At 36.7% G+C, this 16,011-nt stretch overlaps 1 protein-coding gene across 1 annotated transcript in view; it reads left to right on the top strand.

Moving 5' to 3' along the window:
- The window catches only part of LOC103772636 (usherin-like), a 103,311-nt gene that overhangs the window by 26,850 nt on the left and 60,450 nt on the right, over positions 1 to 16,011 (top strand). Inside the window, exons 3-8 of the mRNA XM_008939977.1 lie at positions 5,658 to 5,793; positions 6,978 to 7,041; positions 9,288 to 9,582; positions 11,179 to 11,363; positions 14,315 to 14,536; positions 15,846 to 15,939. Of these exons, the coding sequence (XP_008938225.1) occupies positions 5,658 to 5,793; positions 6,978 to 7,041; positions 9,288 to 9,582; positions 11,179 to 11,363; positions 14,315 to 14,536; positions 15,846 to 15,939 (996 nt within the window). The remainder of the gene's footprint in view (positions 1 to 5,657; positions 5,794 to 6,977; positions 7,042 to 9,287; positions 9,583 to 11,178; positions 11,364 to 14,314; positions 14,537 to 15,845; positions 15,940 to 16,011) is intronic.

Raw genomic sequence — 16,011 nt, 5'->3', positions numbered from 1 at the left:
TTTTTTTCCCTCCTTCTTTCTTTTTTAGTGCCAGAGTTCACTGTACTGTAGATCTCCTCATTTATGGCTTGCAAATCTGGGAAGAAATCCATCTGGTTTCTTCATCTGTCTTGACAGACTCTGTGATCTAGTTATTAGAACAATGGATGATGAGAAGAAACTTTAAGTTGTATTTTAATGGTTACTAGAATATGTGATGATTAAGAGTAAAAAGGATATATATTTAACCAGTAGGAGAGACTAATGTTATTTTGAAAAAAATCCCCTTAATTTATCTGTAATGTTTTATGTATCTGTCCTATTGCATTAAATACTGGAATAGGAAAGATAACCTGAAGGGAAAAATAGTGCTTCCTAAAAAATAGGTACATCTTTGAAGCATATAATTACATAGTCTAAGACATTTGGGGAAGAGACTACTGCATCTGTTGGTTATATGTCATTTGGCACATTTCTCATTTGTGATCTTGAACTCTGCTATGATATATTTGGGCATTCTTTATTATTTTTAGTGTGACATAAAGGATTCTTTTCCATATCTCTCTTATTTATTAGAAATAATTTTGCACAAGATATGTAGGTAGGATTAACATTAGGGCTTACTTTTAATGGAAAAATCTTACTGATGTAAAAAGATAATAGCGTCCACTGAAGAATTCATTTACTTCATTTATTTTGACTGAAATGATGCAATTCGGTTTTACATGGAAGAGACTAAAATTGTCTCAGTTGCCTTTCTATATATATAGAAGAACATTTTGATGACAGGATGACTAATGTTTGAATAAAACTAATACATTGCTTAAATGTGCCAGATACCACACATATATATTGTGATGTAATATCTGTATGTTATTCTGTGAAAACCAAAAGTTTGTAGTTTGAGATTTTGGAATTCTTCCAAGTTTGTTTTGGCTTGGAAAGTGCCACTGTAGCTCAAAAAAAAAAAAAAAAAAAGTATTAGCTGAGTCTTTTACTTGATACCCAAAATGTGTTCTGCCTCTGTGTTAATGGAGAGGAATATTAGGCTTTTTTTGAAAAGCACATTGATAATTTTTATTGAAATAGTAAATATTTTTATTATACCTGTTACACCATTAGTTTATACTTGTTATACTATTTATTTATATATCTATTGTACCATTATACTCTATACTTGTAGATAGCACTAAAGTTCAAGGCTTACAAACAAAAAAAAAAAGATAAAAAATAAAAAAACCCATGGTATTCTAGAATCAATCTATACAGCGTATGCTTATGGGAGAAATACAACTTTTTGTCTTCAAGGACTGCTATAGAAAATCATGCAAAGAAATCTATGGAAAGCTGCTAAATGTATAGAAACATATTGGCTGGGTAATGGTGGTTTAAGGTTTGAAGAGTATTGAGAAGCAGCATTGTACATGCTTACCATGCTCCTATCTGCTCCCCTACTTCTGTTTTTGCCATAGTTAATCCCTTAGTCTTAGCTAAAACAACTGCTCTGAAGTGCTGTCTTCGGTTGTGAAGCTTTTTTTTTTTTTGCCATGCAGATTGCTGCAATATAGTGGACGTTTCTGTTAGCAGTTAATACGTGAAAATACTGTCTTTTATTTACCTGACAGCTCTGCCTGATCCACACCAAGTGGTAACATTCACATTAAATTTCATTGTTGTTTTCATAGGTGAGGTCTGAGTAGCATGGATTTTTAGGTGAGAAAATAAACAGTTGTAATGCTTTTCTTTTCCTATCTCATTTTAAAAGCAATAACTTGTGCTTCAGTGTGTCCTTCTTCATTCTGTGGTACAGTGACCTGTAGGGAAGGGAATTTTTCCTAGGTAGATAGTGATTTGATTTTGTGTTGCTGGCTTTTTGGTACTGGAGGACCATAAGAGCATCATTAGGGATGCACTGATGGAACATGCCTATCAGCTCATTGGCCCAGCACCTCTCATCTTGGAAGCTCTTCTGGATCCTAACAAGAATGCTATTAGAGGGAAGATTATGAATATCTTTCACCGTCTCAGTTCACCGTCAAATGGATTTTCCATTGCTTGGAAATGGTATTAGGCTCTGCATTGGCAGAGGCTAAAGTAGTTGCAAAGTGAATTTATCTTAGTGACTAATCCTTGCCACCTCCCTCTGAGGTGATTTGCTAAGTATCTGACAGATGGGGAAGCACAGGAGGGAGAGGTGGTTTCAGAGCTGGGATTAGACTGCTAATGTCCAAGGCTTCTGGCCCTGTCCTCTGCACAATCATGGGTCCAGCCTTTCCTACTCATCTTCTGTTACTCTCTTGGGGTAAATTCCTATGGAATGTTTTTAATAAAGACAACAGGGGCATAATTCTGTTGTCCTAGTGAGGAGTGAAATTCATCTTTTATTTCTGTGGTATTGTATGCAATGTAATGCTAACGGTCAGGAGACCTGAAATAACCACATCAAAGAGTGGATTCGGTGCCAGCCTTCCTTCTTATTTAGCTTAGTCCAAACTAACACCAAACTTCAAGACATTCCTCTCCTCCCACAGTGGAGAGCTGCTGGGATTTTTTTTATACCACACATGGTTTCCCTCCTACATTTTCCTCCCATGTCAGATATTCATACCCCCTTTAATAACCAGCAGGGGGATCATTACATTGAGCTACTGCCAAATGCATAATGACTGCTGCCTTTGCCTTACACAGTCACTGCACTACTGATAACCAATTCAGCATTGTAAAGTGCTTAGGGCTACCTTGGGGATGTGCTATATTAAACCCAACTATTCTAAATCCTATTTAATACAAAGAGATTTGGGGGGGGGAGGGGGAGGGAGTTTTACAATTGTCGCTAGTCACCTATTTTCAACAAGTAAAAATACCTGGTCAGTTAAGGGCCCAATTCTGTCACTCTTAAGTCATAGATAGTCAAAGTGGTTTTAGTAGGGGGTGCATGAAGGCGAGTGAGCACTCTGCTTGCCCCTGGGGGAGGCAGAATTGGGTCCTGTATGAGCTGGGGCTGAGAGGGTAAGTTTGCAAGGTGCCGTTGGGGGTGGGAGCACCCATTTCTGAATTCGCTTACAAGTCTTTTTACAGTGAAAACAGGAAAGCAGAAACATGCTTCATATCTGACTGAAAATAAAGGTACTCTAAACTTGTAAAAGACAACATTTTTATTTGAATGATATGACAGAGCTGCCACAGGAGTGTTACCTGCTATAAAGAAAGCTTAAGAATTATTACCTTTATTAGACCAGTGACACTGAGCTTTAGCCATACATTTCTAACTTCTGTCCCTCTACAGAGACAATTTTCTTTTCTTAAATAAACTGTCATGCTAGTGTTAATATATTGTTGGCTCCCTCATACTCTGAGAATACTGCTGATATAAAACATGTATATGTTAGATTGGTAATAGTATCTTTAGTGTAGCTGACTAGAACAAATGTGTTTCCCTCATGGCTGTGCTAATGTGATAAAGGAAAATTGGCTGTTCATCAGCTTTTGGCTGGGTAAAGACAGTAGAGATGGAACCACATTCTTTTTTATGCATTAATACCACTGAGAACTTTTCACTAGTTATATTTCATGTGCAGGCGTGTTGTGCAAAGATGTTGTAAAACATGAGATAATGCTACAAATAACAAAGTAGAAAAGCCTGTATCTTTTATGGTGATAACAGTCAAACACCGAATGACAGTAACAGGCTGTAAAAAATGTGATGCAGAAAAAAAAAAAATGCAATGTAACCACCATATACACATATAGTTAGGCTCTTGCAAATAGGGCATCAGATGTTTAGAGGGCTTTGAATTAAGATGAAATAAAAAACTGTTGTATTTAGGTCATTGATGTGTCAACACAGAAGATAATTTAAAATGGAGAGATGTATTTTGAGCAGTGAAACTCATATGCAATAACTTTTTGAACAAATCTCAAGGCTTAGTAATTATGATAATAGACTTCAAATTTCCATCAGTGGAAGGGCAATAAATATCCCTGTCTAAATTTGGGAAATATTGAGTGAAACTGGAAATGGCAATAAAGCTCAGCATGCATGTGTATGTTTCAAAGTGCTGTTTAAGGGGAAAAATTCATCTGTGCAAGTTTGTGCGAAGCCTGAATAAAAAAAAATATCCAAACAAAACCCTCCTTCTCATTTTATGTTTTCTTTCTTAAAATACTGATAGACTCATGTTGCCTGAGGCACTGATGCTGATCATCTGAGCTCAGATTTATAGATAATTGTGTCCGTTTATCTTGATCTGAAATTTGAAGGACTTTAATGGTGGAATAGCATAGTGAGTGCTTATATGGTGTTTTTCAAAATGATATTTTTTTCAGGTTCTGTCTTTTTTCTTTGCAATGAAATATTTTGGCTTGTAAACCTTCTGTTTGTCCTCACATGTATAGCATTTGTACAGAAGCAATTATTCCAGGGTTATTTTATTTTGATTAGTGTGGGTATCAAGACAGGCTAAAGCACACTAGTTTTATTTGGTCTCTGTAGACACGATTCACCAGGCACCCATATCACAAATGAAAATAACATTCCGTAAATTGGCAACAACAAAACAATATTTCAAACTCTGAAGGCTACAAAGCTGTCATGTGAAATAAGCCTTGTGCAAGCTGAATATTGCTAAAAATCAAGTAATTTTAGGATTTTCAAATAAATCACTTTCTCAAACAAATGAGATAGTTTATTCAGTAGTGTTCAGCAGAGTTCAAAAGTTTTGAGTAAACTGAAGTTAGTTTCTATAATTAACTTTGTTAATGAGAAGCTGACTACAGCCACAACGTGTCCAATTTTCATTTTTGCGTGTCCCTATATTTTTTTAAATGAATATTGAATTTCATAGAATATAAGGCTGAAAGGCACTCCCATATTATTGAACTTTTTCTAATTTTATGTAATATAAACATGAGGATATTTAATGCAAAAAAAGTACTTTTTAAAAGCTCAGCATCTTGTGACTTTGTGGAGCTGGGAGAATGCCATAAAGTATTTCTATGAATGTTAGCTCAAGTTTAAAATGAATTGGCAGGGAAGGGAACACTTGCAGAAAACAGTACCCTGGGGTGCTGGTTGAGTGCATATTCCTAGCCAAGGGTTCCCTTGATGTAAGAGAATTACCCACTGGGTGTATAGCAGACATAGCCAGTTCCTATACTGTTCCCTTCAGCCCTTGTAGAAAGAAACATGCTGGGGTTAGGGAGGCATTTTGGAGGGGTGTTACAGGCCTGGCTGAAACGTGCTGTGTTTGGTTATCCTGAGTATGGTATATAGCCCCTGGAGGCCTCTTTGAACTGACGTGCAAGAGAAGAGCTCTGACAGCTGTAACATGTGCCCATGGCCTGAAGTGGAGATGTAGCTGTAACCAGCCTTGTACCTTGTGAAACAGACCCAACCTTCTTCTTTTCCTCTCTTCTGCTTCCCTGACAGATCACTGTACTATAGTTTCTTCTTTGATTTAACAATTTTGTACTCTGTGCGTCTGGGTGATGTCTTAGCTGGATTGTTAATGGACGTACAGAAAAGAGGTAACTACTCTCAGCAGGCACTAAAAATAAAGACACACAGCAAATAGATTGAAGTAACTTTAATGGTTAATCTGTGATAGATGCAACAGGTAGAGAAATTAAAGTGACTGCATAATGAAGCATGTGTTTGCCCCTTTATATTGATTCTGTAGGTGTATCAGAGCAGAATTAGTTTCTTCCTGAATGGCTGTGAAGATGACAACACACCTTTTGATTCAAGGATTCTTGTGGGAACATTTGCAGATCCTGATGTTGATGGTACACTGCAAATTGGACAAAGCATCACAGGTAAATCCTGTAGTATTTTAGTGGAATGCACTGGAAAATTCAAAAATAAGCTGTGCAAGATCTGGTTAAACATGTGTGAGTCATTTTAAGTTATCTATGTGCTGAGAAGTAATATCTTCCTGTAGGAGAAAATTCCTATTGTACATTTAGCTTTCTCAAAGGGGTGGCTGAAAGATAGACGTTTGGTAGATCATCCTGTAGAATCACGATTTATTCCATGTTACTGCATATGGGTAGGTTTTCCTGCATTCTCCAAAACAGCTATGTAAAATGACATAATCCATTAATTTACAATCATAGTTTTTCTGAGTAAATATGTGAAACTATTTCAGAATGGGGTTGTGCATGGCCACTAGACTACACTCTGCTCCAGAGTCAGGAACAGGGCTGAAGATTTCTGGCTGTGCTTGGTCTTCAGTTCTATCAATACTCATGTAAACCACTAGCAGAATGAGAATCTGTCAGCCTCTAGTAATACCTGATAGCATTACTCTTCATCAACATCTAAACTTTTATATGTACTACACTATGACATGGTCACTGCAGAACAGCTGGGGGATGTTTTGTGGTTCTCCACAAATTCTTGGCTCTGCAGATATAAGAACACTGACTATTGCTTTCCAGGAACAAGCACAATTTGAAGCTAACTCCTAAATATAACTATATATCGCTTAAAAATCTTTATTGTGCTCTTGGCCAAGAAAGTAATTCTGTGCTCCTTTCTTAAAGCTTGTATTTGGAAAAGTTTTGTTCTAGTTCTGAATAGTGGATAACTAATAAACGTATAAAAGAAAGGAATATTTGAAAATGCTTTTTATCTTTATTGTATAAATTGATAGGTACAGTTGTACCTACTGTATGTCTTCTCTAATTAGAGGTGGCACATGGACTGGCTCATTACTTCTGTCTAATGAGCCGATCCTCGTGCCACCTCTCTAATCAGAAAAGAGATAGGTACAAAATGTTCCTATAAAGTTATTATAAATCATTCTTTTTTAAAAAAAAAAAAAAAAAAATAAAATTAAGTCACTGCCCCTTATAGTTTTGTCCAGGTCCAAGATGGTTTCATTCAGGAGGGGTAATTGTGCAAGAGAGGTCTCTGAGCGCTGAATTAACGGTGCTGTCATGGAGTGCAAAGCTTTCTTCTGCTTAACAGATTACTTATTTATAGTATATTTTCTTAGGTTTAGAGCAATTTGTTGGAAGAATGCAAGATTTTCGATTTTACCCAGTGGCTCTTACAAACAGGTAAAGAATTTATATATTTTATTAAAGTATAAGAGTATGATGAAAAGAAAGAACAGGTAACAATATGCTTATTTCCCAAAGTATAATGCTTTTCAGATTTCTTCTTTAGGTAATTGTTTATGATGACACAGCCTACTGAACTTTGTTTCAAAGATTACTTTTTAACTTAAGATTTTTTAGATTAAATAAACAACTTAATGTGTTTTGCCTTTGAACTATTCCTTAAGTATAGGTAGTTCATTTGGTTTTACACGTTGTATATATGTGGTGAAACTCAACACTCAGTGATAAATTTGTACTTTGTTATTGTTGTCCCTGTTACAGCCTGACAGTGTTTTACAGCCAGTAGATCCAGTTGCTAGATTCCAGTGCTTATAAACTGTCTAGGTATTATCAACTCATCCTAATTCTGACATAATACTAGTGTGTGCTGATAAACTTAGTCCTGCTGGATGAGACTTGCCAAGCTATCCCAGAGCTCCATGTAAACTGCAGGGTGAGGAAGGAAGCATAGCAGACCAGCCCAGTTTAGACTACTCAAATACCAGTGATTCAAATGAAGAGGACCAGCACGGTATCAGCTGTCTATGTCGGTACCCCCCATACTACACACACCCCTCAAGCCCGGGGTGCTATTGTCTTAACTGTTTACTGCTTTCTGTATTAGATTTTTACTACAAGCTGTCAATGACTTCAGTAGTTCAGCCCACATAGCCCTGGGCAATTGCTTTGGCTTCCTCCATTCCTGAGGCCAAATTAGGGTTGCCACTGCAATTTCTGTTGCCCTCCAGCCTCCCTTCCTAGTACATTACAAAGAAATGTTACCTTTGTTATCCAGCTCATGCTGGATTAATCTAGTCAATTCAAGCTGGTCAGAAGTAGTCAGGTCCTATTTGTCTGTGTGGTGCTTCTGGGTAGACTACATGCAATGACACTCATGACTGCAGACCTTAAGGCTACTTAGTGATACTCTTTCAATAAGATGTAAAGTAGTTTCCTGGGAGCTTGGCTGTCTGCAGGACATTATGATGAACTAAGCTCCTGTGAATTTGAAGTATTCATGTGAATCTGAATTCCAAGTTGTATGAAAATCAAGTTGGTTGTGTTCCTTCAGAGTAATGCTTGTCAAATCATTTGAACTACAATTTAAGTCAGTGAAATGAATAGTTTGTGTTGTGTTTTTTTGTTTGTTTTTTTTTTTTGTTTTGTTTTTTTTTTTCTAAACTAAATGTTGTGACCTAATGATGTCTTTGTAGATGTGCACAAATAACGTGGTGGAAAATATTTATTGGGGAAAAGCTGTGAAGGAAAGTCTTGCCTGTGTGATGATTAATTTAAGTCTGTGGCTATCTAAAAGGTGCTATTAACTTTAGGTTCTGTGGAATTTGTAGTGACAGGTAGCAAGTATTTATTTGCTTAATAAGTAGACAAAAATTATGTTCTTGCTGATAAAGCAGCAAAAAGGAGAAAGTAAGAATTTTTTAATTTAAAAGCTCAGTATCTTCTAGGCTCACAAAATCCTTCTTTTACACCAGATGTGACAGATAAAGGTCTAGGTCACCTGTCCATGTTGTTCATGCATCTATTTGCTTGCCTACCTACCTGTTTCAGTTGCTGATGTTAGAGGGAACTGAAGTGATTCAATGGCTTTGACATGGGCTGTAAGAAGCAACTAGAATGATCACAGACTGGGTCAGCTAAAAAAGTGGGTGTTTGTATTAAAGTTAGTTAAAATTGAAAATATTTCTATCCAATTTTTCTAAGGTGCAATGTGACATTGCTCAAGCTGGTCTTTTTGGAGGATGTGACTGCAAACATTCCATTTATCTGCAGTATGTCAGTGCTATGGTATGCTCCAGATCCCTGATTGGAGTCAAACACAGTGCTGTAATAAAATGTCAAGAGTTTTCTTTCTCTGTGCATGTAGGGCTGTATTCATCCTTAGGTACTCCAACAAGGAGCTCATTTACCTTGGCTCCATATGTTTGTGTAGCAATGAAAGCAACTCCAGAGTGCTTCTTCACAGACACCTTCTGAAGGTGCCTGCTGCTTACTGTTGATTACATAGGGACCCTGGGTGTCCTGATTTCTAGCTGATTGCCCTATTTCTGTGAGATGAAACCAGACCTTTAGGGCTTCTACAATAATCTAGGCTGAATTTTGTTTGATCTATGAGCCTAGAGGTAAAAAGTGGCACTTGTCCTTTTTTATTGTGTATGTAAATACTCTTTTATATGCTGTGACAGAGACATTTTGGAAGTATTCTCTGGAAAATTTCCTCGTCTGCATACCCAGTCCGAGTGCCGCTGCCCTGGAAGTCATCCCCGGGTGCACCCATTGATACAGAGGTACTGCATCCCTAATGGTGCAGATGACACCACTAACGACAGGGTCCTCAGGTTGGACGCGGAAGCTCATCCTCTCTGTTACATCAATGATGATGACATTGGGACTACGTGGATTTCGTCTGTGTTTGCTAATACTGCAGGTCTGGATCGTGGTGTTTCAATCACAATAGATTTACAAAATGGACAATATCAGGTAATGTGAAAGCAACATTTGCTATTTATTCAATCAAAACTAGGAAAATATTTTTTTTAGACATTTCATTATGATTCTGAAGAAATGAATCCTTATAATTCATAGAATCATAGAATCATTTAGATTGGAAGGGACCTCCAAGATCATCAAGTCCAACCATTGAGCCATTAGGGCTCTAAAGTCCTCTGCTAAAACAGATCAGAATCTGTCAGGGTTGGAAGGGACCACAAGGATCACCCACTTTCAACCCCTCTGCCATGAGCAGGGACACCTCCCACTAGACCAGGCTGCCCAGAGCCTCATCCAGCCTGGCCTTAAAGACCCCCAGGGATGGGGCCTCAACCACATCCCTGGGCAACCCATTCCAGGGCAAGTTGTTAACCTCAGAGGACCACCAAGAAAACTTCCTCCATCAGCATGAAACAATGCAAAGGGCGACAGAATGCATTTATGGTTCTTGTCCATCTCTTCTGCTGTGCCTTGTGTTACTGTTGTAACAAGCAGTAATCTAAAATAGATATACCAGAGTGGATACCCTCTGTGAGGACACTAATATTTGGAAATTGGTTGCTCTTTTAACTCCACTTTAAAATTTCAAATTTAATTTTAATTTATTAAGACTTGAAGTGTGTGTTTTATACCTTCTTGTATAAAGTTATATAGCTTCTGGTATAAAGCTGACTGCAGTCAGGCAGAATTTACCGTGTCTGTGGCACAGTGACGTATCGGAAGGGACTTCTGTTTTGTAGATGTTCTGGACATGGTAGTTTAGCCCCCTGAGGAATATGGAAAGAGAATATGAAAAGCAGGCAAGGTCCCTGAAGAGGCCAGATTGCACCTAACACTTTACTATGCTGTTGAAGAGTGTCAGGATGTCTTGGAAGGAGGGACATATCAGTAGTGAGGCAGTGTTCACAGTAGGGGCTCTACCAAATTTCCATGTATTCTTGCTAGCTTATCTTTTTTTTTTTTTTTTTTCCTTTTTTGCTATTAATGGTGAGAAGGGAAAGAATGTGATAACAAGCTTTCATGACATAAATAAGAACTGGTTCTTTAGTTGACAGTGAGTTCAAATGCCTGTAAAGTTCTAAGACTTGGCTTGTTCAACACAGATTTTTGAATGAGCAGTATTCTGGGGGAAGTGCTCTTTAATACAACAAAGAGTGTTTGATAAGATTCCAAGATAAGAATAGGGAGATTCCTTAAAAAAAAAGTACCTGTTATCAGACAAACAACTCAACAAATATTTGGCAACACAAAGCTGTGCCCCTCATTTTTTGCCAAAATAATTTTACTGGAATAAATCATGGACTTGACTTTATAGTGTGCATTTTCAAATGGTCTCCAAGAAAAACTAGAGTTCTGATGCAAGAGTTCAGTTGTTGTGTAATAATGTCTAAGAGATCAAAGATCTTGTTTAATAAAAAACATTATCTTTGGTTTTAATTTGGAATATGTGGACTGAAATACTGGTTCTTTGCCTGTGAGTGTTAAAGCAGGCTATTGTCACATGGGGAAAAAAAAAAAGTTTATATTCTCATTGTTTTACAACTTATCCTTTAATACCAGTTTATAAATTTGTTATCTTCTTGTTAGGTATTCTATATCATTCTGCAGTTCTTCAGCCCACACCCTGAAGCAATAAGAATAGAGAGGAAAAAAAGGAATGATCTAAACTGGGAAGACTGGCAGTATTTTGCTAAAAATTGCAGTATTTTTGGAATGGATAACAATGGATCTCTGGAAAAACCAGACTCTGTCAACTGTCTCCAGCTTCCTAGGTATGAATGGTTGTTGTCTGCGTATTACAGATGCTTTGAACAGGTAACATGCTAACACAATTCGTTTCTATGTCCCAATGAGATAGACTCTTCTAATTAGCTATACTCATATACTGTGGCTGCTGAGTGTATAAAAGATCCAAAATCTGACCTTTCAACTGAAGATTGTCAAAAGGTCACTTGTCATTTTTATCAGATGTCACACATTGAGGAATGTGACACAATTGATTTTTTTTTGTTGTTGTTATTTTTGAGCTAGACTTTCAAAATTTCATGTGCTTTTATTTTGGGGGGCTATTGTCAATAGGAAGATGCTGATATAACAGATTGTTTTAAACTAAATCTGGTGAATGTGAAAGTGTAACACCTGATCTCCAAGAGTGCAGCTTGTGCTGAAGCTTAGAAGAGGGTCCAAACTTAAGTACAAAAGCCTTCCTATGCAAGACACGTAAGAAATGGATTGATAATTGTATCTTGAAGCTTTCTAGTCTTTCCAAGCAAGAACCAAAATGAAACTGGGGGGAGCAAGAGGGATCAGTACCTTTTAGAAGCATGTCACAAGCCTTTTTTCTAGACAGTTACATGCACAAATGTAAAAATACATAAGTACAACATACATTTCATAAATATAGCATATAACACATATATAGCTAATATATTATTGTTTTATATATATACATATATTTGAATCTATACTACTACGTGTATTCAGATGTGCATTGTCTTCTGCCTAAATTCAGATGCCAGTCAGCTGTAGATTCATCTAGTACTTGGCTGGAAATCAGTGAGAAAATACAGTACCAGGTGCTGTAGGCATTTTGCTTCCTTTGTTGTTTCACTTTTGCCTAAAAATTTTCAAGTGTCAGCATCTTCGTCTGTCCTCCAGGAGAGGAGCATAAGGTCATCTGAGTTACGCCAGTTTTCAGCAAAAGACTTAGAGCTTTATTGCTGATCCTTGAAGCAGAGTGTAGAGGACATGGGAAATTTCTGAGAGTAAGCCAAACATTTTGGGATAAATAACCCAAATGAGGTGTAATGCCCTTTTCAGCCCAGAAATATACATTTGTATATTTTCTGAAAAGAACTGTGGAGTTAAGTATGAATTGTTTCCATAAGTTACTATATAAGTAGCACTATTTCTCCCCTCTGATTATGATGTAAATAATGATAGGAATGATGGAAATTAATAATTTTGGATACAGCTGATATAAAGAAAGATTTCCTTAAAGGGAAAGAAATATACCCTGTAATGGTGAATATTCTGTATGCTCAAAGAGAAGTTACTGTTGGAACATGGCTCCAAATTTTTTGTCAGCAGTGTAGCAGAGCTCCCTGCTGAGACTTTTATAGGAGAAGAAGGTGATTTTATTGTAAAACAAAACTGCTCTTTCTTTCCCCCCACCCCCAGTCGTAAGTGCCAAGACATGTTCAAATTGTCCAGGATTTAGATACCAGTCTGCCTGTATCCTGGCAGCCTAGCTAGGACTCCATAGGTTGACATGGGAGGCAAGCGACTTTGGCTTTGAAATCCTTAATATGGCTTGAGAGTTCTTGATTTGGTGACCACATACTAGTATTGAATGAACTCTGTGTCCTTTAGGAGATGAAAATTAAGGTTTTTTTTCTCCATGCCGTACCACCTCTGTAAGGTAAGAGTTGCTCACTGTACTTTATTCCACTATCAGAAGCTTGAATCTTTGCTTAGTCTGAATACTGGCTGACCCTTGTTTTAGGATCTCCTTTGTTTTACTGGTTTACTAAGAAGCTGTGTGTAAATGCCTTAAAATCTTGATGACCTGCTTATATAGGTTCCATCAGCCTTACAATCCTTCTGCTGTTCCTTCTGACACTTCCATAACAAGGGTGGTGTCATACATCTGCCATTCATATCCATCTTAACATTTCCATTACAGCTCTATATGTATCACCTAGAGAAATGTACAGATATATTCCACTGATATTTTAGTGAAGCACTGACCTGGGTTAGGGGCACAGTAAATTCAAAAATCCTTCATGAAGACAGAGGGGTATGACTCAGCAGACATAGTCTAACTGCAAATCTCATCTTTCAAAAGCTCAGAGATATTTTGAAGTGATGAGATTTACATTTTTTTGAGTCTTGTATGTCAGGTGCCAGGTGGTACTGTGGGATACATATTTTTAATGAGCCCATGTAGGTCTGCAAATAAGCAGGTATTTTTGCCTCCAGAGGAGGCATAAGTATGCCAATGTGAGGTATGATAGATACCATATTGTGCAAGTGTGCAGTTTTTATATATACTTGTTTACTCAGTGTTTGCTTGAATTCTCAGGACTGTCCTCCCCCTTCTTGGACTTAAATATAGACTTTAACTCTCAATCCTGCTGCATTTCATTAAACGTTCTTGTAATTCACTCACTGGAAAGTGGTGTGTGTTTCTAACTCTGCTAATTCATTAAATAAATGGTAAAATCCACTGACTCTGGAATTCAAAATATAGTTGTTTCTGTATGGGGTTTTTTTGTCTTTAGCAGATATATAATTAACAATGTAGGAGTGTTGATTATTGTGTTAGTCATCTGAATGATCTCTTTATGTAGTTCAAGTGTAGTTCATGTTTATTAAAGACATTGTTAAAGCTTTTGAAAACTTAGTGCAGATGACACTGTATCAGTCACATGTTCTTTGTTTGTATTTTGAATTTGTCCTTTAGAGACTACTTTTAATTGAAAACTTAGGGTCTGGAGAAAACCATGACAGTTTGGAGAAAACCATATATACAGAGCACATTTCTTTGCTGCAGTTGAATTCTGGTGACTGGGAATCCACAGAGAGAATTTTCCCCAGATAGCACAGAAACTCTATGTACATTAAGTGGAGATCCTCTCTGAGAAAAAGGATATCAGGAGATAGAATCTGTAAAATATGTCATGTTTTGATTTTTCGTTTGTCTTCCTCTCTGTTTAAACAGCTTTACACCATATTCCCGTGGTAATCTAACTTTCAGTGTTCTTACTCCGGAACCAAATCAGCGGCCTGGTTACAATGACTTTTACAATACTCCATCTCTCCAAGAATTTGTAAAAGCTACACAAGTGAGGATTCATCTGCATGGCCAATATCATACTAGTGAATCTTGGGTAAATTTTAGGCATAGATACTATGGAGTTAATGAAGTTACAGTCAGCGGAAGGTAGGTGTTATGGAACTCTTCCTTATCGCTGCCTATGACAGTTACAGCTGTGCAAAGTGAAAAAAACAACATGCCTGAAATTTAATGTAGTTATTTGGCTTTTACATTTACAAATAAGAAGGGAGTTTGGCCTGAATCAGTTCATCAAGTTTGAAGTGATTGGTGTACTTTTTTTTTTTAATGCTTGCTCACATGTTATTTTTAAATTAATTATACTTATTACACAAATCTGTCAAAAGCAGTTCTTTCCTTGGAATTACCAATGCCTCTAAGCAAAGGCTTATGATTGAAACCATGGCTTGTGCTTTACTTCAGTAGCTCTTCCAATTTGCATTATAGATTCCCAGACACGGTAATTTTAACAGTCTTAATGCAGAGCTCAATCTTTGTTTTAGCTGTAGTTTTCCTTCTACCAACAGCTGCCCAGTTTTAAAAATATTACATTATCTGTGACTGACAACTTTATTGTATATCATGTGTGTTGTCTTGTGAAAGGACTAATTATGCCCTGTAAATAATATGCAAATTTGGCAATGAAATAGTTTCCAAGAAGCATATGGTGCCTTTGTTAATAAGTAGTATTCCTGAAATTATTTTGGTAGTTGTTTTTTTGAGAAAAAGCAAATCATTAGAGGTCACATTTACCTTAGCATTTTCTACGGTACTAATATGCTTTGCTTATTGATTTTGATTTAGATGTGTTTTGATAATGCTTTTACTAAAATAGTCACCATCTTGGTGACTATGTAACAGGAAAATAATTTGAGCTGTAGTTTATGAAGCTATGCCAGGCTACCAGAGGAGCAGCCCTTTAGGTAGCGTGGGATGCTTGCTGCCTGTTAACTAATACACTATAAAGATTTTATTTTAGTAAGAAATGGATGTTTTCACTGAGATAAAATGGGTTAAATTAGAAAATTATGCTTCATATGGTTAAGATATCTTGAAAAACTATAAACACGCTGTGAAGCTTAATATTGATAAGTGCCATCTAGTAAAGTTTTACATAATAATGTTTTATACTGAAATATAGTTTTCATTACTATTATATAATGTAACAGTAGCTCTGTTACATGATATTTTTTCTTTTCTTGAAAAGCAGTTGGTACTTAAAAATATGTCAACTGAAGTAGTCTTTTGCAGTCTTTATTGCACTTAAGGACATCTCTTCAGTGATGTTTTTTTGTCCTTAATAAAGAACCAGACTATGTAACATATTAAATTGTCTTCATGACCATGTTATATATTGTTGGACAGATGTTTCCATGGTTTTAATTTTTTTTTTTTTTACTACCTACTCTTCTTTCAGGTGTAATTGCCATGGCCATGCTGATAATTGTGATGCAGCTGTGGAACCATATAGGTGCCTGTGTGTCAAGGAAAGCCATACAGAAGGAAATAATGTTAGTCTGTCCTTTATCTATCTACATCACCTATGAACAGCCTCAAAACTGAAATTTTGGTCCTGGGAAAGA

This window comes from Merops nubicus, unplaced genomic scaffold (genome assembly GCF_000691845.1).
Source record: "Merops nubicus isolate BGI_N331 unplaced genomic scaffold, ASM69184v1 scaffold5995, whole genome shotgun sequence".
Lineage (NCBI taxonomy): Eukaryota > Metazoa > Chordata > Aves > Coraciiformes > Meropidae > Merops > Merops nubicus.
Note: the sequence above shows the minus strand (reverse complement) of the source record. Positions and strands in the feature narration are given on the sequence as shown.